Source organism: Pseudopodoces humilis, chromosome 2 (assembly GCF_049639895.1).
Source record: "Pseudopodoces humilis isolate 2021_Gansu_Grassland_sample_001 chromosome 2, ASM4963989v1, whole genome shotgun sequence".
Taxonomy (NCBI): Eukaryota; Metazoa; Chordata; class Aves; order Passeriformes; family Paridae; genus Pseudopodoces; species Pseudopodoces humilis.
In genome coordinates, this window is record NC_142201.1 from 86122722 (window position 1) to 86150390 (window position 27669).

Genomic DNA, 27669 nt, shown 5'->3' on the forward strand with positions numbered 1-27669 from the left:
CCGGGGGAGGCGGAGCGGCGGCCGGGGAGGAGCCGGGGCCTGCAGTGGAGCCGCAGCCCGGAGCAGCAGCCGCGGGAGCGGCGGGGCCTGGAGAGAGTCAGCGCCGCCCGGGCCGAGCCCCCCGCACCGGAGCCCGGGGAGACCCCCGGGGACGAAGTCGCGGCGCGGCGGAAGGCGGCAGAGGCGCCGCGCAGCCCCGCGCAGGCCCGTGAGCCGCCGCGGCCTCCCGTGGTAGCCGAGCCCGGGCAGGAGGAGCTGGGGCCTGGGGGGAAGCCAGGGACAGCGGCCGGGGTGGGGGGACACCCCCGTAGCCTGCCGGGGTGGGGGAGAGATCCTGCCCGCCGCCCCCCGCCCCGTCCGCAGCCCCGCTAAGCAGCCCCACGCCTGGTGTAGGGACACCCCGGCGGCACCCCCTGCCAGGCCCCTTCCCCGCAGCTGGTGAGGGAGCTTAACACTTGCCCCCTTCCCTACTAACGAGCCAAGGGTGTGTGGAGGCCCCCGGCACCCAGCCCTAGTAACTATCTAGAAGCAGGTCTGCTCTTCCTCGCTGTGGAACAGAGCTTTCTGGAGCTCCCTTGATACTTGTTAAGGGGAGAGGTGTCCTCGGACCCCAGTTTCTGAGGATTGTGAGAATAACCTTTACTGCCTACTCTTTCCTGCTGCTGAGGAAAGTCTTCTCTCGAGCAGAGCTGACAGCCCTTCTCCGTACGAGGTAGTAGCGGGAGTCTTTACAGAAGAAATCCCGTATGCCCAGGAGAGGCAGTTCCCAAGACAGAAATAAGCAGGAGCTCCAGATACTTACCTAGTAATTTTAATTATTTACATCTGCTTAGCAGGCGATAGAGCAAAACAAGGGAGAGAAAGCAGAGAGAGATTTAGCTATTCTTTCTTTTTCCAGTTGCTGTTAACTGGAGATAAAGGTAATTTCCAGTACTGATCTCATCCTCCTTCATCCCAAGGAAGATCCCTCATCCCCTAATCCCAAGAGGGTTTTCTTCAAATACCCCGTGCAAGGAGAGAAGACACACCTCCTAGTTACAGGGAGAGGAGAAGGCAGATTTCACTGATAATATCCACAGAGATAGCAAGAATTGTTTTAGAGAAAGAGATTCCCGATTCCACCCCCCCCTTACAGGCAAGGTGTACCAAGAGAAAAGAGATTTTTAGGTAGACAGATTGGGGAAATTGATTGTAGAAATAATCTGACCATCACTGAAAAGGCTGTTTCCCAGGGGAACACCCCTTTAGTAGTTAGCTGCCAAAAGGGAGAGAGGATCTCCATCCCGGGATAAAAACAGCAGTTTTAGTACTCAAGATCCTGATTTCATCCACAATCCTTTCGCCCTTGAAATATTTTTTGAAGAAGCCCTTGGAATAGCTGACAGCAACGGTCTGAGTATGGGTCTCAGAGAAGGAGTGTGAAGGGCAGCACCCCAGCAACCAGCACTGAAGATAATCCACCTCCCTTCAGAAAATCTTCCAGACAGAGTGAGTGACCACATTATATCACCCCTCTATTCCTAACTGTCCTCTCTCGCCTTCTGTCCTTGTTTTCTGTGTCTCTTCTTCTCTTACTGTATCTGCTTGCTTTTAATCTTTTATCTCTTTCTGTTTCTGAACGTCTCCCCACCTTCTTTTTCTGTGTGTCTTTCTCAGTCTCAGTCATTTAGCTCCCTTATATGCTATACAGAATTGACCTGATTCTTTCCCTCACTATTTAGCTTATGGGAGACCTTAGCCCTATTTAATTTTAAAAAACCTCTCTGCCTTTTTCCTTCTACTTTCTTTCCCTGGTTTATTCATCCTAGACTCAGCCTTAATCATCACCAGTGTGAATTAATTTCTGTCATTTAGGGGTCATTGAAAACGATAATAGTGGCCAAAAAAAGCTTTGAGGAGACAGGAGCAGTGATTTGTAGTGCCAGTGTCCAAGGATGCACCTGTGGGGTGGAGTATCAGTTCTCCATGTGTGTCCTACTATGCTTGTAACTGTGGAAATAAAATCATTGTGCATTGCAGACCTCGCTGTGCTTGGGGTCTGAACCTACAGATCCCCATGCAAATATCTGAGATGCATATTGTAATGTACCTAAGGGACTGTGAGATAGATTCTGGAAAGAGTGCCCTTGAGAGTGGGTCCTGTGGTGCTCAGGGGCCTGGGAATGAAAGCTGTGACAATGCTGATGGAACCTGCTCTGAAAGCCAAAAGAAGCTGTTCGATTGCCACCAGTCTTCATCTGTGTTTTATGCTGTGTTCAGGGGCTAGGAATGTGAATCCTAGTGCTGGTGCTGCGTGAGCCAAGCTGCTGCTTTTTGTAAATGAGGTAGTTAATTCCCAGTCACAAATGAGTATTCTGACACCAACGTAGTGATTTCCTGAGAAATCAAGTCAGAGGGAGACTTTGTCTCAAATAAAGCCAAAGCCAGATTCCAGTAGCAGAAGAATCTTGGATATCTCACCTGAGGTATTACTGTTTTTAGTGAGATAGCAGCGAGGAAATCCAACATCAAAGGGCCAGGATAGGGAGCCCTTTTGGAGAGCAATGGTTAAACAGGGAGTCCCTGAAGAAGGTACTCCTTGGTGTAATGTGCTTGCAGGATCAGACAAAAGATGCCAAAGTGATTCCCCATTTTGGCAGGGAATTTTGTCAGTTATCCATAGCTTCAGAAGGTGGCTCTTTGTAAGGGAAGGCTGAACCACCAAGCATACATCTGTTCTGGGGGTACTGTTAGATGCCCTCCTACCTGTTGCCCTATAGTTATGCAATCAGCCTGTTTTGAGTAGAGCTGTGTTATCTAGCACAAGGGAAGAGATAACTGAGGCATTTTGGCCTTTGTACATTCAAGGGGATAAACTGACTTTTCATGCTCCTGAGGTTAATTTACCTCACGCTGCCCCCTTCCTCACAGTAATGACTTGACATTTTTCAAGTGTTTTTGCCTCTGATGGATGCCAGGGCACTTTACAGAATTGATATACCAGCCTTAACAAAATTCTCCTCTTCCACAACAATTACCTTTCTGCATATGAAAGATTTCTTTTTTCTTCCATTAATGATAAAGATTCTGTATTTGCTGCCTGAGCTTTAAATGTTCATTACAGACATGGAAGTGGTGTGCTATAGACTAATTGTTATTTATTTGTTAATTGCTGACAAGGCATTCAGTACTGACTTGGACACCAAATTAAGACAATCTCTACTCTAAAGATCTCATAATCTAAAACACAGCTATACAAAAGCTGGGACATACTCATAAATTTTAGGGAATAATTTTTCGAGAGCACAGCTTTTCAGTGTGATCATGGTATTCATATCAAATGTTTATCACAGGTGAAAATGCAGCTTTCTCTGAGGTGGAATACTGCAGCTGCTCTGCACCATTTATTTTATACAAAAGTATCTATACAAGAAAAAGGGAGAGTATTACTTATCTTCATGAAAGTGCAGGGTACTTTATAGACATGTTTAAATGCAAGTGTTATGTCTATAAGGGTTTACATTAAGAATGTTATACCTGACCACCTAAAATTAGACTTTAAAAGCCACATTAATGTACTTAAGTAAATAGCCTAATTCTTGTAAATGCCCAAGAACATAGAGTTGGATTCAACAGAAGCAATGAAGTCTTCTGCATTTGAGAAAAAAGACACTTAGTTGTGCTTTTATGGGTTCGTAAATTTAAATTTGGATATTCATCCTTCCAAAAGTTGACTTTCTAAGTTGAAGCAGTCTGGTCCTGTCCTATGGGCACTCAGCTCCCATCTGAGAACTGACAGTGTGGCATTTCTCAGGTCAAGCCCTTAAGCAAAATGAAATGAGACGGTCTAAAGAGTTATGGGAAAAGGATTATGTTACTGAAAGATCATTTCATAAGTATGTGCTCTATAACTTCTTGGGTTTTATCTATAACTTCTTGTGGTTTTGTAGGCAAGTTTCTAGGGAATAAGGAGTCCAAAAAGTTGGAATGTAAGAATGAAATAGTTTGAGGAGTTGAGATCTAATTTTTCAGTCTGAGAGAGGGTTGTGACTACTGTAGTCCGTCTGGTTTGGGTTTTTTGTTGGTTTTGGATTTTTTTTTCCCCTCTAAAAATACAGCTGAATCTTGGTGTCTCTGAAGAAGTTTATTCTTATCACAGAGGTACAGGTTACAGGTTTACTACCTCTTCTTCTAAACTTCAGCTGACCTTCATATAGTGGGAGATTCAGTCTGCATCCCAATTTGGGTCTTTGGCCCTTTACTTCAAATGTCAGAAAGGAGGTGTGGTTAATGGCAACTGTGATATGGACAGCTGTCCCTCAAGAGGAGGACTGAGCTGATTATCTCATTTTACACAGCTGTCAGACAGGAATTGGATCTTGGTCATTAGCAACCAAAAGATGAAAAATGCTACTGGATTCATTTTTCCACATGCTTCTCCCAACCTTGGGTAGAATAGTAACCGGTGATTTTCACACAGAACCTTCTATGTTTTGTAGTACTCCATTTGCAGAATCTGTTTCTAAGTGATGCTTCAGAACTGAAACTTTGAAGGAAACTGGTTTTGGTCTGCGAAGGCGTCTTAGAGAAGATGAGTAGTCCCTAGATTAATGGGCAGCCTAATGTGATAGCTATCATGCTTGAACTCTCCAGTTGTATTAACTCTGAAGCCTAAAGAAAAGCCTTTAATTTGCTGTATTTTTGGCAGTTGCACATGTGATTTTTAGCAAGAATATCCAGCTGATGTGTTCAGCCTCCAAATGCTTATTGTCTTTGTAGCAGGCAGTATTGCTACTTGCTGTCTGTTCTGCTAGTTTTGTTTCCTTCTTCCTTCTAAGGGATATATGATGAACATAAAAATCTATAACATATTTCTGCCCTGTACTCATGTTTTTCACTTCTAAAGGCCATCTGTGTATGTGTATTACTGAGAGAGAGCAAGCATGCCTGCAGTATGTTTTCACAATTAATTAATTGCAAATTTTCATCTTAAGTTTGAAGTGCAAATGCAAAATACTGTGAATGTTTCAAAATTTGGAGATTTCACAGCCAACTTTTAAGACCAGTTTAATGTATTCTGTGGTGCTTTGCCAGGATTTGGACTAGATTGTTGTTTTATCCATCTGTCTTTGACCTGCCCAGTCTTCCTGTTATGAACCTGATACTTACTTAGGTAGGCAGCACAGATTTAAAGGTAGACAGCAGAGATTTTGGTATTTCCTGACCTTTCCTGAATCCCTGGGCTCTGTAGCATCATGTAGTACTCACATTCCTCTTCTGCACCTTTAAGGCCCAGCATGTTTCCAGCATGCCTACTTCTTGACTCCCATTGCCTCCTGCACCCCCCCCTCCTCTCAGTTGTTCCTGCTCTTTGCATCTCTTTTCTCTTGTGGTCCCTTTGGCATTCTGTCCTGTGTTCCTAGAAGCTGAAAATGCTGCTTTTCTCTTCATCAAGCAAGCACCCCACATCTCCTCACTGGGATTCTTCACTGGCAGCAGTCTTTTACTGCATTTCACAGGGCTTGCTTCCACACCTGCATTTTGACCTGTTCCTGGTTTGCCTTTCATTAGATCATATGCCTGTGGACCATAGGATTTTTTGGCTGAGGTTATCTCAAGAAACTTCTTTATCACTGAAAATACCCAGTTCTGCTTGGCTGAAGAATGGTACTTGGTCTCCATAGTCCAACTCAATTCATTGTTCCACCCTTTCTTCTCTTCTGGCACCTCTCCTTCCTCAGGAATAGCTAGATTTTAGTTAGTTAGAATAAAAAACCCTTCCATTACATTCTCTGGTTCCCTCTAGCACTTGAGGATCTTGGTTTCCAGAGCTGAGCTGAGCATTTTGTGCGAGGCCCAGTACCTCGTTCCTCATCTTTCTGAGCTGGTCAGTTTATTTGATGTGAAATCAAGAGCTAAGGGAATATGTGTTTCTTTTTTTGGCCTTTTTTATGTATAAGAGAGACTGAGTAATGAGGGACAGGGTGAGATGATGAGTGAGAGCTTTCATACCTCGAGGAAAAAAATATTTGCTTTTTTGTTTTTTACCATTAGCAATTCAAATTTTGTTTATGCTCTCTGCTCTATAAAGACTGTGGTTGATTATAGCAGAAATATGTAATTACTGTTAAAAGTTCAAATCTGAATAATTGGGAAAGAATCTGAACACTTTGTGGTCACAAATTAAAGGAGCAAAGTTTCTGAATTCTCAGTTTCCCCTAAAAAAACCTATTGTTAACTAAAACCCAGACAAATTCTCCCTTCCCATTAGGAACTTGCAGAGAAAAATAAACAATCTGCTAAAATAGTTATATCTGAAATTCTTTTTATCTCTACCTGAAAAAAGCAGACAAGGTTTGAATGTAGGAAACTGGTGTGGGTTTTGGGAGAGCAATGTTCTCTGCATGGTTCTGCTATTCCTTTGCTGGCTGACCTTGGGCTGCATGCTTCTCCATGCATGGCTTCCCATTTATCCTGGAATAGGTTATTGATCCTTTATAAGGGTTCCAAAGTATAAGGATGAAAACCACTTTACACAGTCTGTCTGCTCTTGCTGCTGATTGCCTTAATTACAATGTGATATTGAACTCAAAACCTCTGTATGCCGGTTTTTGTGACATTAGGAAACAGTGAAAGCCCCAATGCATTTTTGCTTCATTGAAGGACCAGTCACTCCAAAATTGAAAGGTTTTGTTTGATTGTGTGCAGTCTAGAACTGTTTAGTAAGTTGACTTCAGTATAGATATTCTCTCTCCCATGAAGCTTCTTCTGAGATCTCTAATGACCTTTTCTTGGCCAAGTCTCAGGGTCTCTATTCCATCTTCATCCTTCTTGGCCTCCCTGCTGTTTTTGACACTTGATCATGCCCAGTCTTGAAATCTTGTCCTCCCTTGACTTTTGTGACAGTATTTTCCTGGTTTCCCTCCTAACTATTCTAGTCATTCATTCAGTAACCTCTGCACGAAGCTATTTACCGCCCTCCTTTTTTCTTTTTTTTTTTTTTTCATAAGTTGTGCACAATAACCCGCTTCTAGTATCCTCTCTGCTTTTCTTTACCTCCTTAACGACAGGGATATTAAATTATGCAACTTTGCATACTACCTTAACAAATTTTTTAAATTAATTGCCATGAGGTTAAGACCCCTGAGGTCAGTATGGAACTTGAGAAAGCTCCTTTGACATTTACCTTTGTTTCCTGCTTTCCTCTGCTGCAGGCTTCCACAGTTGGGCTATAACATGTTCTTGCTCTGTACATAGTGAAGGACTCATCTTTCTGTTCGTGGCCTGAATCTTGCTGCTTCTTTGAGTCTCTTTGGGTAACCCTTAAGCTTCCTCCTTCATTTACCATCTCTGTTACTGTGAGCTGTTCTTGCTGGCCTTCTCGTCTTGTTAGCAACACGATTGCTGAAGCTGTCCTCCTGGCATGTTTTCTCAACACATTGCCATCTCCTCCTTGACAAGCCTGTGCTTTGGCTATCATCCACCACATAAGGTTCCAGCTTCTTGTGCTCACTCTAAGGGGCCTTCACATTTCTATTTCTCCCCTATCTATCGCTGTCCCTTACTGCATTGTCCTTTGCTCTGCCAGCAGCATAAGCATGACATTGTGCTTTTCCATTTTTTGCATTAACATCTCTTCACATTCTTCCTCAGCTGACTCATACCTTGATACACACAGGAATATTGCCAGCCAGTAGAGGCCAGACATACTGGAAAGTACTTATTTCATAGAACCCTAGAATCATTAAGGTTGGAAAAGGCCTCTATGATCATTCGCTCCTGCTGTTAATTGCATATTTACAATTAGCTGCTTTCAAATATGCAAATAGCCATTGTTTGCATTTTTGAAAATTATTCAAACGTCTGATACTCAAATGTAGTTGTCTTACTGTACATACTCCACTCTGCCTGGCTCCTTTTGTGAAGAAGGATGATTGCAAAAGAAATAAAGATTGTCATAAGCAAAGACACAACAACTTGGAGATTGGAATGTTCCAAGGTTAGAGCAGAATAATATTTACTTGCAGCTGCAAGGTGACAACTGTGGCAAGCATATGTGTGGAAGAAAGAGACTTCTTTCAGTGTTTGTAAGGAGAAGAACAGAAGATTTAGTTTCAGGATGATACAGAAAATGGACCATTTTGTGAGTAGGATGCAGCAGTACTAGTGTTTTAAGCAAGGAGAAACCATTAATGGGCGTGTATTCTGTGGCAGCGTGGTTCTGAATCCTCTTGACCTTCAAGCATGGTACTGATCGAGTTGTGAGTCAGGCCAGGGATTGTCAGGTGTTTTGTCTACTGGAAGAGAGCTCTGTCAGTGTGAGAATAACAGCTAACAGAGTAGTAAAAAGGAATTATGTTAAAACGGTGGTTGCGACTTAATTTATGAGCCTCACGCAGTATTACTTGATTCTTCTGATCATTCTCCAGCTTCAGTTTCAGCTGTGCTTTGTTCTCAGACTCCTCTTGGACAGACTTCTCTGCAGTGCTCTGGTAATCTCAACCCTGGGAGCATGTGCTCTATGTACATTTCAAGCACGTGGTATACAACTAATCTCCACTTGATACATATTTCCTTTTTTCCTATGAATTCAGAACAGAGTTCTTGCTGCTGCTTGATACCCGTTTCCACAAGTGGGTTGTGGTTTGTGTCAGCAACTATTGCAGAGTTCAAATTGACTAATCTGTTTTCAGTGGTTCAGCCTTTGGTGAACAAGTTCTGACCACTTGCAGTCAGATTTTAATTTTCCCTGTACGTGGCTGTCGTTCCTTTCTCTACCATAGAAGCTTTTCACTATTGCTGTCATTAAAATGCAAGGCTAATGGTAGTTTTTCACTGAGAGACCCATTTTTTAATGTGAATAAGAGCACAGTTTTTGTTTGTAAGCATGTCACATTATTTTAACCTGGATTTCTGTATGTGCCTTTGCAATGGTGTGCAGATCTTCTGAGCAAGATAGTCCGCATGCTGATCTACTTCTGATGTTGTCTCTAATTTCAGAGACAATCTGGGTATTAAATCAGTGTTTGCATATCATGTGCTGCAGGTTCATTACTGGATGTGATTCTGATAGGCAGGTAAAATTGAAATCCTTCAGCTTGGGGGCTCTCACAGGGCTAGGGGAAATACCTGCTCTTATATACTGTTTCTCTACCACAGACTTCCCAGTTTCCAAGGGAAAATTTCATTTCAGCTATGTGCTCATAAATTTGACTTATTCTGAAACCAGCTCCCTATACCTTTCTCAGTATAAGAGTAATTGTTCCGTTAATATTCTTAAAGCAAATGTCAAAGATTTCTCTCCTGCCTTGGCATATGCTTGGAATTACAGCTTCTACTTCCAATGCTGAAATATTGCATAGTGGTACTGAGGGTGGAGGGATGCTGCAGAGACACTTCTGCTGTGGTGATGGATTTTCATTGCACTTCTTCAAAGTGCTTGGTTTACTTTTTACTCCAAATCTGTTATTGGGAGGGTTGTCATGGGACATTTGGCTTATTATTAGAATAAATCTTTTCTAGTAGTCTTATTACAAAGGAAATAATTTCCAGCTCAAAAGTATTTTATGTATACCAGTATTCTCAGTATCATTTGCTTTTTTTTTGACAGGTGTTACATATTCTCCACTTTACCTTACACAGCATCATAAATAAACAAACTGGTCCTAACTTTGAACACATATTTTCAGACTGTCTAAGGGATGTCTGCAATGTTTGTGTAGTATTTCTCAATGCTTTTTTCTTTCCTGTATGTTTATACAGCAGATAACAAAAACATTTGATTAGTTGGTCTTATTAAAATCTGGCAAGGCCCTAGCTATGCTCAATCCTAGCCTGTTATGCCCATAAAGATGCTGCCTCCCTTGACATGAACATATTTCAGACTTTGGCTATAATGCCATCTGTTGATAAGTTTAAATAAGCAGGTCAGGTTTTGTAAACTATACCATTTGTCAGTTTCAAACAAAGCTAGGACATAATTGCCTTTGGAATCGAATCCTGATGCACTTCCAGCATGGGGGTTTGGGTGACTTTATAGTTCTCACAAGAATTTATGCTTCATTTGTACCAAAAATGCCTGCACAGTCAGTGCTGTTCGTTTACTAAATTCAAAATACAGATTTATAGCCTACTTGTGCACCGTTCACAAAATGGAGGGAATCGGAAGGTCTATTATTTTTTTTTTTTTAACTTAGTATGAGCCTTATTTTGTTGAGGTTTCTATTTATTAAAGGAAAATAATATCTATGTAACAGTTTAATTATAACAAAACAATTAGTTCAGCAATTTATATTAAGCTATACATGGCCTAAAAGTTTTCATCTTCCTCTAACTGATAATTTTCAGTACCATGTCAGTGTTTTGTATAACTTTGAGCGAATCTTCCATTCAGGATACCATAATCACAGTACCACCTGTGTTCCATGAAATAGCACTGAGCATTCAGAGCCGTGCTGTCTTGCACATGCAGTAGTTTTGAGCAGGGCTGTAGACTCAGCTACACCTGATGCGTGGACAGGTGCACGCTGTGACAGCTCTTACTCACAGGCAATACCACGCCATGTGCTCTTAGGTAACAGTAGCCTCCTTTGGTTGGATCCCTTTTCCCTTTGTGGCTCATGACTAGTGAGAGCCGTGTGCCTCCTGCTACCACATCTGCAAGCCCGTAGGTAATTGAGAAGACATTTTTTGGAGAGTTCTGCTACTCTCCAAAAAGGGAAGCATGGTTCTAGGGTATGAGAATGTCTCTTACCTCCTTGCCCCAGGGACGAGTTTTCCTCCTTTCATATGGCACTGCAGACAGAAGGGTGCTGTCAAAACTGCAGTGCCTTTCTTTTGTCACTAACATGACACATATCATTCATTCCAGGTTAAGTTTCATTTTACGAACAATGCCCACCAGCCTCTCTTCCTTCTTTATTTGATTCCAGAAATACAAACATTTCCTGAATGCTTCTCACAAGTAGTTACCAAAATGATGGATAGCAATTTCAGTCTAGGCAGATAATCAGAAACCTCTTTTCTTATTTATTACATGAAACAAGTATTTCTGTGAGAATGTTGGCTTAGAGAAGATCAGATTTTTAAGTGCTTTATTCCTACCGTGTTAGTTAATACCACCTTCTTTATGAGGGAAAACACATATCTTAAAATGGCAGATTTCTCTTTCTAGACTCAGTAAAATTGATTGTTTTCCCCTTTTTGTATTGGATGAGGACCCAGGGTTTTTTGAGTGCATAATTTACACGAGTACATCAGAACTGCCTTTTTTTCACCGAAGTAGAGGCTCTTCATTTCTTCATGCGTGTAGTATTCTTGTTTAACTTTTACTGCTTACATTGTGACACTGTTTCAGAACAGTTGCAGTCAAATAGTCCTTTTTTCCCAGTTTTTATTTGTTGAATACCTTAGAGACTATGGGTATCTCTGAGTATATTAAGTGGATATTGTTAGTTAGATCACTGGTCTGTGTTTCAGGCACCTAAATAGAAGTGGTCGTATATTCATAGGTGTTCTACAGCAATGTCTGTCATTGTTTGATAGTTTGTTTTACATTTTTTCTCTCTAAGTTCAGGTTGAGAAACCTGAGTCTCCTGTAAATCTTTTTGTCAGTTTCATTGGATCGGAATACTGGCAAATAAAGCAACAGTGAAAGTAAACACAGAAAAAATGTAAAGGTAGAGATTTATTTTAGAATAGGCATCTTCTGTGGGCAGTGCACAGCATGATCCCATTTGTTGTATGTCTCCCTACTTCAGTCCTAACTGATTCTGCCTGACCAGCCTTTGAATCCAGCCTTAGAGAAGGCTTCAGGCTGTAAATGTTTATTAACTGCATTCTGTGTGACCCTTAAGAGTGTTGTTCCCCACATTTCATATGTTTTTCTGTCCTGATAGGCAAGTAGCAGTGATCCTGCATAAGATCTGACTGACTTTGAGTGAGCATTTGCAAAGTAGCAAAGTACGGATTTCTTCAGTGCTGCTGGGGGATGGTCCTTATTGTCCCATTGACAGAAGCCTGGTTTGCATTTGCAGCAGGAGCTTCCATTTGCTAGTTGCAAAGATTCAAAGTAAGGCAGTAGCTTTCCTGGAAAGCTGTAGGGAAGTATTACTAGTCCCAAGCGAATTAGTGGTTATTAAAAGATATTCAATGCTGGGATTTTCTTTAATACATTTTTCTTATGAATTGGACAGATTCTTGTCTGTTTAACTGTAGTTTGGGATCAGTACTTGGCTGGAGTTTTTGCATCTCTCTGACCTGTCTGACTTGGGATTGTACTGTAACTATTTAGCGCTTGAGAAATGAAGACTCTGAAGTCACCTTCCAGCTGTTGATGGTGGTTATGACCTGGGGTGCCCTACCCTTGCTTTTTAAATTCAGCCAAATACATAAACAGATAACGTTTACCTTGTAAAGTGGAAGATGATGAATTCTCGTCTTTGACTTTCTTTTTACTTCTTGGAAATGAATTCTGACTTGCTAATGAGGTAGAATTTTTAAAGCATCCTTGATTTCAGTTCAGTGTGTTTATTAGTTATTACTGTTTTTTACTTTGTTTGAGTGGGATCATAAGAGAAGAGTTCAAAAGATTTGCCAGGTAATAAACTGGGAAAGGAAAGTTGGAAGAATTATCAGCTGCTCTGGTTTGGCTGCAGTCTTGTTTTATCATGCCATTAAGTATTGTCAAGCTGATGCACCAAACACTTGGGTCAGGTGAATGAGAAATGCAACATAAATTAACAGTAATATTTTACTGCATAGCAAGTATTCTTTTAAATAATTTAGTAGCCAATTACACTGAATTATTGTTGCCCTGAAAGTGTTCTGGAATTGCCACCTTACCTAATGTTTGACTGTGCCTGATGATTACAGATCCCATATTGCCAGCAAATCTATTAACATGATCAAGTGCAGACTTGGAAAAAAAGGTCTTATTCCACTGCTTTGATATTTCCCATGTGATTGCTGTTTGGTCTGAGTCTTTGCTTTCTGTCCTAAATTACTGTCTAGTGTATATGTTCTTAAAAAGCTGCTGTGTTTTACTGAAAAGTTCTCTCAGTACTGGGTGACAAGTGCATATATAGACATAGGGCTTGGTTTGTTTGGTTGGTTTTTTTAAAGATTTTTGGATTTTGTTTTCTTGTCAGAGATTTTTTTAAGCCAAGAAATGAAAATATTAAATTTCTTCGTGTGGGTGTAATCTGACCCAATTCTAATTTTGCTTGTCTCCCTGACAAGTATATTTTATACAAATGCACAAAAGCCTGTGGATTTGATGATGGGGATGTTGCATATCAGCCTTATGTTTTACTGCATATCCAATCATCCCAGATGCTCTACTGACATAACCTGAGCACATCTGAAGCTCTGTGAAAACAACAGTGCTTTCTTCTGTTCCTTGAATTTCTGGTGTTTCAGATTGATACCTGAATCTGCCATAGGATTTTATAACCTAATTTTCTTGATTTCTGTACTTGTCTTTAAAAAAACAAGGGGGAGGGGGAGGAAGAGAGAGATTTTTACTTATTTTATTTTGGAATTGTATTGTTAGTGTAACTGATACTTCATAATGGTTTAATGAGAAGCAGTATTTTTTTTTTTTCTGCTTGTACCATCAAAATTAAAATTTATATGAGACACAAAATGAAGCATTCAACTTAACATTTAGTTCATGTTTGTTTTCTTCCAAGTGGGATACTATTTTTAATGAGGGCTTTACCTTTGAAGTTACCATGTAAATGTAGCTGTGTTTTGATTACGTGGTGGTCTGTCCATCCCCACTGGATAAAAATATATTGTTGTTTTTCCCTTGTATTATTATTCACAAAGGAATTTTTTTTAATTTGTGTAGATTTCAAATGTTTGATACTAGATTAAATCAGTCAAAATGAGTTGTTCAATAAAGCACAACTTGATGGGGCTGGATAATAGAAAGTCTTTTGCAGCTTGGATCAGTTAGTTAGCTGTGCAGCAAGTAGTCATGCGTGTCCTAAGTGATAGTGTGGCAGGTGAGTAGATAGGTAAGTTAGTAGCTGATGGACTTTTCCTTTCCTCCACAGACAGAAAAATGTTTCCACTCGCCATAGGCGCTGTGGCACCACAATTGTATTTCTCAGTCTGTGGGTGCCTAAGAGCATGAGTGATGATCATAATCGCTGTGCAATTAGGACGTGTTTCCTGAGGCCAGGGCTGTGAAGCCACTGCCTGTGGGGGCTGAGGGGTGGATTTTGTTGGGGTATTGTGTAGGTGTTTGAGCTCTAAGAGGTGTGGTGAGCACATGCGTGGAAATGAAAGGTTTAGTGCATATGAATGCGTTGGAGTATGGACTTCATTGCTTTAGTGCTGTGAGAGCGCTGGAGTGCAGAAGTGAAAGGTATAATGCATATGGGTGTGGGGGAAGAACGGGTAGCTTCAGTGTCAAAATGCTGGGTGCATCTGTCTCTGGATCTGTGCATCCACACCGTGTTATTGTCAGATGCCTATTTTTAGAACGAGTATCTAATTGGTATTCATGCAGAAGGGTGTCTCCCTGTCTCATCTGATCCACTCATCTGAGTGATGCACTCAGTGGGAGGTGTCTGCTGACGAATCTTTCCTAAGCAGAGCGTGTTCGTGTCAGTCTCTTCTCTCTTACATGTATGCAAGTGTTTAATTTGCTATACATACATAAGTGTGTTTGTGTGTTTGTCTTGTGTATGCTCCAGCATGCTCAAAGACATTACTATTTAATCTTCTGGGAAGATTAATTTCAGAAATGAAAGGTGTAGAACTTGCATGCCTTCAAGACATGATTCTTCTCTTTATGCAAAGAGCAGTGCAAGTCGTGGCCTTGGAAACTTAGCTCCCTCAGTCCAGACTTCAAGGGATTGCTCCCAGTATAGTAATGCAGCCAGTTTTGACTAGGAATGATGAATTTTCTGCTGCCTTGTCTACTGCAACAGGCTACAGAAAAGTTAGTGTGCTTAAGTGTGCGAGTTCATACAAGTTCATGCTGCTAAATGTTTTCTTCTTATAAAATAATTGTTCTGTAGAAATCCCTGTATACAACTGCTAGCCAGGTGTTTTATTTTTATGAGGGGAAGTTTATAATGTTTATGAGATAAAAGATCCTGAGTCTTCCTGCAGCAAACTTGTGTGATTTCAGGCAAGTAAGTTTTTTCTGTGTCTCAGAATTGGAGAAAATACTTGCTTGCTATATTGTGAATTAAGCATGATTTAAATACATATGTATAAATTTTTAATATTTTTTTTTTTTAGGAAAAACTGGTTATGGTAGGCAAAGCTTTATTATGAGCTTAATATAGTCTGTTCCGACTCGACATGGTAGATGTAATTATCTATATATAGTATTATGCATGATCTTGGTGTTTTAAAATGAGGTATGTAATCCTAGCTCTAAGGAATAGGATTCATTATAATGTCACCTAATGCAAAAAGAGAGGGTAGGCCTTGGAGAGAAATTAATTTCCCCTCAAATTAAGATAGTCCTGACTTGGCAGATGATCTAATTAAATTGTGGTTTGTGTATGGCATGAATGAGCATTCCCTTTTAGCTATGATTTTCCTCTTGCCTGACACCGTAAACCTACTGGATTACAGGTAATCTTGGTGAAGGGTATCAAGGTTGTATGGATTATGTAGTGAAGGAGTGAATGTTATATACCTGCTGAAAGGGCTTCACTTCCCTTAAACAGATCTTGGTTTATTACCTGGGAACAGTGCCCTGGGTAAGACTGCCTTAGCAGTGTTACCATCACTGTTAAAAAGCACTGTCCCATTCCTTTCAGTACGGATGGTCCTCCCTGAGGCACAGTCATAGGCCTTTTGGAATGGTTCTGTCTAGCTGTGAACAAGATGCATGAAGTAGGATGATTTTCATACAGATACTTGTGATAGTAGAAGAATGCAGATGGATGTTTCTGTTCTTAGGCTTCACCTTGTTTGTGTCTCAGGGGTTTCCTTTCCTCTCCTTTCTCCTTACAGATATTCCTGCTTCCAGCACCATGGCCTCTGACCTGGAAAGCAGCCTCACTTCCATAGACTGGCTCCCACAGCTTACTTTAAGGGCTACTATTGAAAAGTTAGGGGGTTCCTCACAAGCAGGACCTCCAGGGTCTGCCCGAAAGTGTCCCCCAGGTTCACCAACAGATCCCAATGCCACACTGAGTAAGGATGAGGCAGCAGTGCACCAAGATGGGAAGCCACGTTACAGCTATGCCACTTTGATCACATACGCCATCAACTCATCACCTGCCAAGAAGATGACGCTTAGTGAGATCTACCGTTGGATCTGTGACAACTTTCCCTACTACAAAAATGCTGGTATTGGTTGGAAGGTGAGGGATTGCATCACTGAAGTACCCTTTTTTTGCCTAATTATAAGGCTTACTTTCTTAATTCTATGCAAAATAATCTCACTGATTAATATAAGACTGATGTAAAGCTAAATTGACCAACTGGAGAAAATGCAGAGACAGAAGTCCCATTTTCTCTGAGAATTTTGTTGAACGTATGGTATGTGGTCATTAAGAGAGAGTGTGTACAAAACCCACCACCACCAACCAAGAAAAACAAACAAAAAACCCCCCACAAAACCCACGTCACTACCATCCTCTGCATCACACTGATGCTATTTTCACCTTCTATAGGTATAGAGGTGGTTCAGCCCCATCTTAATTCATCCCTTTCCACAGCTTCTGTTCTGCCCCATTCAGCACTATGTAGTGACCTTTGGCTTTTAAGTATGTACCATCCTATTTTCTCTACCTTCTCCAGGGCATGCTCAGAATGTATGTTTTTGTTGTAGCACTTACCTGTATCTCTTACTTTCTCATCAGAACTCTATTCGTCATAACCTCTCTCTGAATAAATGTTTTCGAAAGGTGCCTCGACCAAGAGATGATCCCGGGAAGGTAAGAAGTCTGCGTGCTCTTGGGCAAGCAATTTAAAACTGCAGGGAAATAAGCTGGGGTTGCCCTTTCTAACTCATGGTTGGAATTTGAAACCTAAAGTGTAGGCAAAAATGGAAGCAGTAGTAAGATTTACTGCAGTCCTTTGGCTACAGAAGCATTTACTTAAAGGGAACCTGTAAAGGAACTTTAAGGGTTTTAGTAATTATTTTTCTTACCTGTGATCTTCAGTTGACTTTTAAGATACTGGTAGAAATCAAAAGTGTGATTGAATGTACTTTTAGTTTTGTTTCTTTTTCTTCTTTGTGTGTAAAATGTGGGTGTAGTCCAACCTGTTCTGTTATGAGAGAGCATAGTGGCTGCTGGTGAACAGTAGGACTATGATGTGACATCATGGATTTCAGGGAGGCAAGATCCATGGAAATGAGAGCATAATTGCCACCTATATAGATTACAAAGTATTTGGTGTTGGAAAAAAGTCATCATGACATAATCTGTAGAAATTATTTACGAGTAAAACTCAAGAATTTAGGAATATGTTGGCTAACTAAGGACTGATAAAATTCTGATAGTACATATAGATTGTAAAGGGGAATTGCTAGCAAAACCAAGATTTGGCATCTTGGCATGCAGAAATTACTGTATAAAAAACCCCACAACCAAACAAGCAGAAGGAGATGGTAGAGGCAAGAAGCTATGTATTTAGACAGAAAGATTGTCTCTTCCCCTTCATCCTAAAGTTACAAGAAAGGAACATTTGCTCAGGCCTTTATTTCAGGTTATATTTAAAGGACTGTGTAGTGCTCAGTTGGCATCTGTAAGTGGAAATAGTAGATCTTTGAGGATCACAGCTCAAAAATACCATTAATTATGTGGCTTATTTGAGGAAATCCTAACTGACTTAATGGTATATGTTTGCAGGTGTTCATTGGCATGTTGGGCTGGGCTTATAATGAAAACCTGTGCTTGTTATTCAGGTTATTCAGATCTCGATGGGAGAGTTCTTTAGAACTCTCTTTACTTTAGAGTTCTTTTTATACTTAGTCAGAAGACAACACACATAATTATAGACTATTTTATGTTGAAAAGGAGCTCTGGGGGTCAACATGTTCCCCGTCCTCTCCCAGACAGGAACAATTAGGCTGATGAGATCTGTCAAATTTTGAATATCTCCAGGGATGGAGATAGCAAAATTGTCCACTTGTTCTAGTGCTGCACCATCATCATTGTGAAGAAATTTTTGTTTATATTTCACCGTACCTTCCCTTGCTGTAACTTGTATTTGTTACCTTTTCTTGTGCTGTACATTTTTGAGAATCATTAGATTCTGTTGTCTTCTATAATAACCTTACACAGTTGAAGACAGTGGCTTGATCCCCTTAGCTTTTTCTTGTCAAAGCTAAACAGACCTCTCTGTTGATCATTTGTTTTAGTTCTTAGTCATCATGGGCCCTCTGTGGATGCTTGGAGTCTCACAACCATGAAGAAAGAGCAATCCTTCTGTTTGTCTCTGCCAAATACCAACATTGAGTTAGTTCTCATCAGTTAATCATAAATTTAAGTTGCGAGAAAGCCACTGAAAGGAGTGTGCAGGCCCAAAAGAGTTCACTTAGCTTGGATCATACCATCCTTTTGTGACCTGTCTGAAGAGTGATGGAAAGTAGAGGATTCTGCCTTCCACCAGTGGCTTTGTACCTCATAGTTCAATGCAACCCGGTGTAAGAGAGGAATCTCTTGTCAACACCTGAGTCTCGGTTGTCTCAGGTTCTAGAGGATGGTCCTTGTGATCAAAATGTTTAGTTGGTACTGCATTCCTTGAGTCACCAGCCCCCTACTTCAGGAAGCTCTGTGATTTCATCATTCATTCACCGATGGGTCTTCTTTCCAGGGCTCTTATTGGACAATAGATACATGTCCAGATATATCTCGCAAGAGGCGGCATCCTCCAGATGATGACGTGAGTGTTTTTTCTTTCCACACAGCATGGAGTGGGCTGGGAATTCCCTTTCAGCACCAGACCATGATAACGTTTTGGGGTCAGGGTGTATAGACAAGCAGACAAAGGCCAGGACTAAACGAATTAGTGTGTATGTCCTGCTGATTGCCTGTTGTTGCTGCTATTCAGTAGCAAAATTAATCTTGTTTAAAGTCCTTTATCCTGACTTTTCGGTGACTAAGGCCCAGTCCTCCTCTTTTTTAAGCCATGAACTTCTACAGCGGGGGAGCTGGCTTCCCATCTGCAGTTTCACTTCTCCATCTGTTTTTGATTTCTGCTCCTTTCCTTTTCTCTTTCTTCCCCATCCACAGATACCACAAGACTCCCCAGAGCAAGAGGCAAGTAAAAGCCCCCGAGGGGCTGTTCCAGTCAGCACAGAAGCCTCTTTGCCACCTGAGGCCACCCCTCAGATGTCGATCCAGAGCACCACCCCCATTGCTAACTACAGTCAGGTGAGCCACGGGGAAAAGGATAGAAGTGGGAGGAAAAAGAGAGTAGGAGGAGTGCATGAATGGAAAAGCGAAGTGGTGAGGAGAGGGAATTGTGAAAATTGTGATATGGAGGCAAAAATATAAAGAAGGGAAGGAGCTGAAATTGCAGAGATAGAAAATAAGGAGGAAGTGAATTTTAGCAAAGGGTTGGATGGGGATAAGGATAAAGGCATAATGGTATTAGCTGAAGAAAAAGCTGGAGCCATTGTGCTGTGGTTGGTGTTCCTTAAGAAAAATGGCTTTTGGGAGGATTTGTTGGAAGATGAGCTCTCAGGTGATATGGGATGTCTGTTCATGTTCTATGTGCATCTAGTCTGATCTCTGTCTCAAGCTGCAAATCCTAGTACAGGCTAAAGGCCTTATTTCTCCCTCCCTTAGCAGGGTGCAGGGCCTGTGGATGTTGCCTCTACTGTAGCAGGGGGGCAGGGCCGTGAAGGGGCCGATGTGCCACCCCCACTGTACAGTGCCAACCATGACTTCAAGTTCTCCTACTCCGAGATCAACTTCCAGGATCTTAGCTGGTCCTTCCGAAATCTCTACAAATCCATGCTGGAGAAATCATCTTCCTCTCAGCACGGTGAGTAACTACATGCGTCATGTGGGGTGGGCAGGTATCTGCCCACACAGTCTTGTCCATTTGGCATCGCTCAGATCTTTCCTCGTTTAGGAGCCTGTGCAAACAGACTTTCCTTCTTTGGCATGCTGTAATTACTTCTGCCAGGAGCTGATAAGAAATCTGCACATCCTTTATGCATTGCTCCCCCTAGTTCTCTCAGAATAAAAAAGCACAATGATTTAAAAATTCCTTGTGTTGATATAAATGCAAATACTAAAATGGCAGAAGCTGAGAAAAATGAAATCCTGAAGAAAAGAGAAACATGCACAGTCTGTCAGGCTAGAAACTGTAAGAGGGAGAGGATTCTTGTTTGGAGTTTCTCAAAAGGAGAGTGGAAAATCATCATTGCTCAGATCTCTTAAAAGTAGGATTGTACAAGGCCTTGGAGAATTGAGCTTTGTGGACTGAGAGCAGAGAAGAGAAGGCCTCCAACTCCATTCATATCTTGCATTTCTGGGATTGAATAAGCAGCCAGAAGAGGGCAGAATCACTTCAGGGATGAGATGTCCATGGAGAAAAACTTAAAGCTCTTTCTGCCTTCTAAATATTAATATGGTGTGAAAAGAACCATGTTGTTACATGAGCTTCTCACCTGTGCTATCAGCCATCACACAGTGCAGGCAAAGTTTGCTACTCCAGAAAGGGCATCTTGAACATGAAACTTCAGTGAAATAAAAATGTATATACTTTTACTGCTTTCATCACGCTGGCACTCCTAGTAGGAATCTGTTGTGTCAGGTGGTGTAGTATGAGCAAGCTAGAAAAATGTAGAGAAGAACCTTGACTTGGTGTGTTCTTCTGATTTCACAAACTTAGCAGCTGTCTGTTGTTTTTTTCCCTCCAAGTTGTAGGCTGCATAAAGGAGAACGTGGCAGTTTTTGAAAAAAACTTGTTGGCAAATTTTGAGTCAGGATGTCAGTACTCATCCTTTTGCCCCAGGACAGTAGTAGGCTACTCTAAGGATTGATGTTAAATCCAGTGAGAATGTGAGGCTTGCTTGCAGATGGTCAAGTAAGGGTACTCAAAAGAAGACGTGAGTAACACAGGTTAATGGCATGCGTGCCACTGACTGTGGTTTTCCACAGAGGTTCCCCAGTGTATGGGGAGAATGAACAGGGGAAGCAGGCATAAGAGATAGGCTGAGATCCTGGTGTTGGGGAAGTCTGGAAAATGCCTGAGGTTCTCATGTGTAGGGGTTGCCTGAAATACAGAAGGATAGAAATGACATACCCAGTGAGTCAGGAGGAATGAAAGTAATAAAGTCGTCCTGATGTGTGCAGTGTGCTCTTTGTACAAAAGCAGTCTTTTATGATCTCTTATGATCACTGTGAGAAAAATTGTGAAGATTCCTGACCAAGCTGCTTGTAAGAAGGGAACTGAGGAGAGTCTTTGGAAACAGCAAGTCAGATGTACTAAGTTACTCATCTTCTATATATTCTACTGTTTAAGTATGCTTAACGGTCATTTACAGGAGAACAACATGTGCTTGACGTTTCAGGAGAGGTTGTGTTACTTTGGTAGGTGTAGGAAAAAAAATTCATGAAATAACACTGTACTAAAATACTTCTGAGTCTTTGTTGTAGAGCCTTTAACAGTCTGGAGCACAGCAAGGGCACAACTGCACAGGTGATGGTTGTTGGTAGCCTGTAGAGGGCACTCCAAAAACTTCATAAATAGCGGGATGAGCAGTGTGAAATTAGAGCTGGATAATGTAAGCAGAGGTCTGATCCAGGCTCTCTTAAAGCTCCCTCCTCCTTCATGTACTCGGCAGGTTTCTCTTCACTCCTTGGTGACATGCAGCCCTCCAACCACAATTACTACATGTACCAGCAGCAGCAGCAGCAAGGCCCCTCCTCAGTGGGTGCTGCTCCCCCACTCCACACTCCAACCCCAGAGGGTTGCCCATCCCAAGGAGGAAAGCAGCAGGGTGGTGAAGGTTATGGCCCTCCACCAGTGATGTCCATGCACCCACCCCCGATGCAGCATGGAGGTTACCACCAGCATCAGCAGCATCACCCGCACTCCCACCCACAGCAGCAGCCACACCAGCAGCAGCAGCAGTCACAGGCTTCAATCAACAATGCTGGCTTTGGTGAGTCAAGGCCAATGGAAAGCACAGATGGGGGAAAGGGAGCAGTGAGGAGCCTCCAGAGAGAAATCCCACAAGTGAGCTTTCACTAAGTAGTGCCTACTTGTGTGTAGAAAATGGGGTAAAGCCAGATATGGTTGAAATCTGAGAAGGAAATTGCTTTCTTACTGGAGAATGGAGGATATATCCACCCTGGGTTTGAGATTCTGTTAAGGAATGCAGCCTAAAGTCAGGGCCTTAGTGAAAAAGGAGATACCACCCCTGGTTTTCCGAAGGAGAAAGAATTTCTAGCTGCTGTAGCATCAGGCTCTTAGGTGAAGAGGTGTCAATCTTTTTATATTAAGGGGTGGAGGGAAAGGGTGATCTGTATGGTATTAATCTTGTGCCTGTTTCATTCCAGCATTTCCCCCTGATTGGTGCTCCAACATTGATTCCCTGAAAGAAAGCTTCAAGATGGTAAATCGGCTGAACTGGTCTAGCATTGAGCACTCCCAATTCTCAGGTCAGTGTTGACCTACTGACTCAATGCCTGGGGCTGTAGTCTAGAACATGCAAGTGCTGAGCAGGGATCTTTTTTTCAATATAACTGACAAGTGCCTGGATTTCTCAGTGATTCACCTCATTTTTAAAAAGTATCCTGCTTCATGGGGTCTGTAAAAGATCCTGAAGCACTTGAATGAACACTGCAGGATTTGGGGCAGGGAGAATTAAGTCATAAAAGTATGTCAGAAAGCTAACTGAGATTTTTCCTTCCAACTTGAGTAGCAATTTTTCCTTGCCCTACTTGAGTCAGTGTGACAGTACCCTAGAAATGGAGCTCTTCAGGAATCTGGTGACAGATTTGAAACTATAAAGTTTGGTTTGTGAGTAGGAGGTAGGATTTAGGGACAGAAGACAGAAATTCTTTGCAGGGAAGATCACAGTGTGACTGTTGTCTTTGTCACCTTCCTCTGTCCCTTGCAGAGCTCATGGAGAGTTTGCGCCAGGCTGAGCGGAAGAACTGGACGCTGGATCAACACCATATTGCCAACCTCTGTGACTCCCTTAATCACTTCCTTACCCAGACTGGTCAGCTCCCTCATCTGGTTGGCCCACAGCAGCCCCCTCGAATCTCTGATTCTTGTGCCCTGAACAGTGGCAAACAGGAGCAGTCCATGAACCAAGGTAATTAGGAAGAGACTGAAATGACGTGTAGATGAAGGTCCAATTCTGTGAGTGTCCTAAGTTACTTGCAGCCTTAGCAGGCAATGCAGCAGTGACTAACTCAGAGCTAGGCTGTCAGAGCTGTTCATAGCAACTCAGCTTTCTCTGGCTTTAAAGAATTGGGATGTCCTACACTTGTGGTCTGAAGAGACTGCTGTTACGCAATGCATATTGTTGATAGGCAACCTCAGGCAGGAACATATTTAAAAGGCAAACCTGGAAGAGAAGGGGACATTTTTTAGGTGATCAACAGAGAGGAATGGCAAAGCAGAGAGATTGCTATTCTAGATGGCAGAACAGTAAAGGAGAAAGCTCTTGCATCCTTGTAGAAATACTGTTCAATGAGTAGGGCATGCATTCTGAGGAGGGGATATGGTGGTCTTGATAGAACTGTAATGGTGTGTGTCGTCTAGTACTGAATTAAATGGATGATAATTGAGCCAGCTTGTGGTGTTTCTGGATGAAAATTTTCTTCTTTTACAATAATAGAGAAATTCCTGCTGGTTTCAAGAGCAAGATTCCTGACCAAGCTATAGCTTGGAGTTAGGACCCAACAGCTGAACATCTCCTCAGTATCCTGTGGGTCTGAGTGAGTTGCTCTGTGGCTGAGCTGCCACCCAGTTAGGGGCAAGACTTCTGACCTGAACATTAATAGTTTTTTTCTTTGTTTTTTTAATTAATTTCCTTTCACAGTGAACTCCTATGGTCAGCCCCAGCCTCCCCATCTCTTCTCCGGGCCATCTCCTATGTACCAGATTTCCACCCAGGACTCTCCGGGATATAATCGCCCAGGTAAGGGGTGATGTTAAGGCACGTTACACCAATGAACATTAAAGAACTGGTTCCCAACCCCTTTATGCATTCCTCCCAAAGCACTTAGTAAGCAAATGGAGCATTGTGGGTAGAGAGGGAGCATGGACTGCAAAGAACCCTCCATTTAGGGCTCTGTTATAGCTCTGGGAAGGTTTAGGATTTCAAAGGCCTGATTTCTTTCACTTCACATAAACAGTCTTCTAGCTTAGCCTCACCTTCAGTTAGTTGTTTGAAGACAACCGTACATGAGAAACTGTACATGTTGATGAAGTCCCTTGTACTCTATCAGAGTCAGCTATGAGGTAAGTAAGGGAGGCTGAAACTTAACTTCTGTAGAAGCTTCTATGGAGAATTTCACAGCAGAACATTCCCAGACACTGGTAGATGCTGACAGAGATTAATGCACAGTAGTGTTCTTGCTTGTTAGACCACTGGAAAGGAGAAGGCCCAAATCACTTTTGGTTTCTTTTGCCCAAGGGCCCACTGTGAAAAACCATGTAGTTTTTGATTCTAACTGTTCTCTTTCCTTTTTCTTCTTTTTGTGTTTGGCTCAGCTCATCATCTGGTCCCTCGGCCTCCAGGGCCTCCTCCAGGCGCCAATGAGGAAATCCCCGATGATTTCGACTGGGACTTGATCACCTAGCGAGTTACAGACTTGATAGCCCGTCCTTTATGAAGGACGTGGGAGGGGGACATGGGGTCAATGGTGTCAGCACCACCCTCCCCAGCCTCCCTGCCTTGCCTGTATATAGATATATATTCTCTATCTCCGCCAGAGAAGCCACCGCAAGATGCTGCCGAAGATAATCCTTCCTTGCGTCCTGTTTTATCTTCTTTTCTTCTTTTGTTTATTATTATTATTGTTATTATTATTATTACAAATAATTGAGCACAGCCCTCCCCCTCCTCCGGTGGCCTCAGACGCATCGGATCGGCTCTTTTGTGTTGTGCAGTGCCCTGTGGAGGGCGGGAAGATGGGTCCTTGGTGCCATGAAAAGACCTTGGAAGGCTGAATCCTCGAGTGCATCTTTCTCTGCCTCCATTTTTTTGCGTTTAACAATCCCTCTTTCCCTTCAAGGTGGCCGGTGAATCTGTCGTATTGGCTACTGGAGTGAGAGAGCCTAGTGGACCCTGGGAGCCTGTAGTTATGTTGTTTCGTAAATGTTGTAAAGGTCAGGGGGCTGAAGGGACACTGGAGGGGGGGTCTTAGCTCTGTGAACTTTGTCACACCAGCAGGAACAGCAAGAAGTGTTCCCAAGTACAAAGAGAGGGTAATCCCTGAGGTAGGGAGAGCTGAGCTGAGCTGGGAAGGCAGACCTGAGTTTGGAGAAAGGAGAATGTAGCAGAGATGGTATTTTAGCGGAGAAGTTGGTTTTCAGAATGTGGTGCCATCTGTGAAGACTGAGAGATTTGAGGGAATCCTGACCCATTTCCTATACTGTCTTTTGCAGTCTCTAGGTGAAGCCTACATACCCATCAGGTAAAAGAAGCAGTCAGGGGTGTCACATGTGATTCGGCAAATTCTGTTCCCCAGAGCTTTTCATTTCACCCAACACCCCTTCAAGCCCTTTTTCAAAATATATAGAGGCTCTCCCTTTTATATGCAAATTTGGAAGTTTTCTCCCATCAGTATTTGTTCAATTGTTATTTGGTCCTCCACCCCTCATATTTCTTTGGAGGCTGTCCTTGCCTGTGGTTGGGTGCCAGCAACAGGAATCTGGCTGTGTGACATCCTCTGTCAGTGGTTCCCACTTGGTGAATGGGCTTATGTTGGGCAGAGGAAGCTGCTGTACAAAGTGGGGCTGAACTGGGGGGTGCTGGTCAAGGGCTGGACCCTCTGGTCAGGGACCTGGAGGCCCTCACAATTGGTTTTTGTAAGAGGGGCATTAGGGGAAAGAGGGTGAAGCAGGTCAGGGTTTTGAACTAACCAGCCAAAGAGTGTAATGTAAAAGGAGTGTCTCAGACCCCTTGCAGTTCAGCTGGGGAGATGATGTAATCTAGCGTAAGTCCTGAAGGATGAGCTTTGTCAGCATGTGCAAATCAGGAAGGTGGAAAAGGTGCAAGAACAGGAGTGAGCATTGAGTTGTTTCCTGCCCAGAGTTGCGTCCTGTGTTCCCCTTCTTTTCTCATTTGGCTCTTTTCTGTCAAACCTCTTATTTCTTCTTAATATTTTGTAAAGCCTCCCCCTGGCCCTTATTCCCTGTTTACCACTGAAGGGAACAAATGTGGATATAGACTGTCATGGCTGCTTGACAGACCTGGAGCACAGGAGTAAAGTAATAACCTCTATTCTAACTGCAGGAAGGTGGGGAACTAGCACTGCTTTTTAAATTTGCTGTAGGGATAAACCAATTGGAAATTGGATTGTTGTCAGCGAAGTGGACAGAGTCTCATTGCATTGGAAGGGGGGAACAGCACTTTTTTTTTTCTTTTTTCTGATTTTTTTTTGGGGGGGGGTTCTTTTTTGGTTTTTTGTTTTGTTTTGTTTTTTTCTGTTTTAAGTGTGTGTTTTGGGGGGAGTTCGTCATTGAGCATTTCCAAGAGAAATGAGGAATCCCAGACAGCTTCAACATAGAGTCAGCTGTTATCTCTGCTGCCTCAGGATGGGAACGATAAAGCTTGGAAGCATGTGTGATAGGTTTCTATGGAAAGTGGCACCAGAGATGAGAGACAACTTATGGCAGGTGCCAGTTAGTGTTTTGCAGTGGACATTACTGAGAGCCGGCCCTGTGGAAGTCTGAAAACACCACCGGAAGAAAAACAAACCAAGATGGCTCCTTCTGCGTATCCAAGTGCTCCTCATTTGCATATTTGCCTCATTTGCGTATTAAGTTGTGCCTCATTTGCATATGTAAATACATGCCGGTCAGTGTGCAAATTAGCCTCGTTCCTCTGCCCCTGAAATCAATGTGCATTGTTAGTGTGTGGTAAGACATCGATGGGTGGGTGTGGAGCTCTGCGGGTGCGCTGGCACCGGCCTGCAGGGAGGGCAGGGGGGCCAGCCTGGCCCAGATGTGGCCCCCAATGCTTTGTGTCAGTGGTCAGGGAGAGAGGGGCGTGGTCTCACGAGTTTATTTTTGTGCATGCTTTCTTAATAAAAAGAAAAAGTGAATGTTTATGGTTTAACTGTTTTGGTGCCAGTATTGATTTTTTTCCTTCAGCGGCGCCTGTCAGGATGGCCTGGTTCCCACCTTAGAATTTGGGCGTGGACATGGCTAAATGGACAGCCCACACCTGGATGTTCTTTAGATGGAGACTTTGTAGGATGTTAAGAGCTGAAGGTTCTCCCAGCTGGCTGTTCTCAGAGCAGTGAGGTCTGAGAGTCTATCCATTCATGCTCACCAGAAAGGCATAGTGAAAACTCTACCAGTGCTTAGTGTCTATTTGTCATCCTATTTGCTGGCCTTTCTCTTTTAAGGAAGAACTAACACAAAAAGCAGATTTTAAACTGCTTTCATAGAGTACCTAGTAAATATATTTCTGGTTTTCAGGAGCAGGAAACATACTCAACCTTGGGAACCCCCCAAATAGCCTGACTGGATGAAACTTTTTCTCCACTGGAAGGACTTAAG

At 42.5% G+C, this 27669-nt stretch overlaps 1 protein-coding gene across 2 annotated transcripts; it reads left to right on the forward strand.

Annotated features, from left to right (window-relative positions):
- Positions 1-241: 241 nt before the first annotated feature.
- On the forward strand, positions 242-27223 carry FOXJ2 (forkhead box J2). Of its 2 annotated transcripts, none has more exons than XM_088051632.1 (11): positions 242-1488; positions 15964-16316; positions 16818-16892; positions 18778-18846; positions 19197-19337; positions 19758-19953; positions 21764-22084; positions 22482-22583; positions 23045-23245; positions 23978-24076; positions 24652-27223. In XM_088051632.1, the coding sequence occupies exons 2-11, from the start codon at positions 15984-15986 to the stop codon at positions 24738-24740; spliced, it is 1626 nt and encodes a 541-aa protein (XP_087907758.1). In that variant the 5' UTR covers positions 242-1488; positions 15964-15983; the 3' UTR covers positions 24741-27223. The 2 variants fall into 2 exon arrangements, with proteins under 2 accessions (XP_087907758.1, XP_005531076.1); XM_005531019.3 differs by having other exon boundaries at positions 243-1488; positions 19755-19953.
- The last annotated feature ends 446 nt before the right edge of the window (positions 27224-27669 follow it).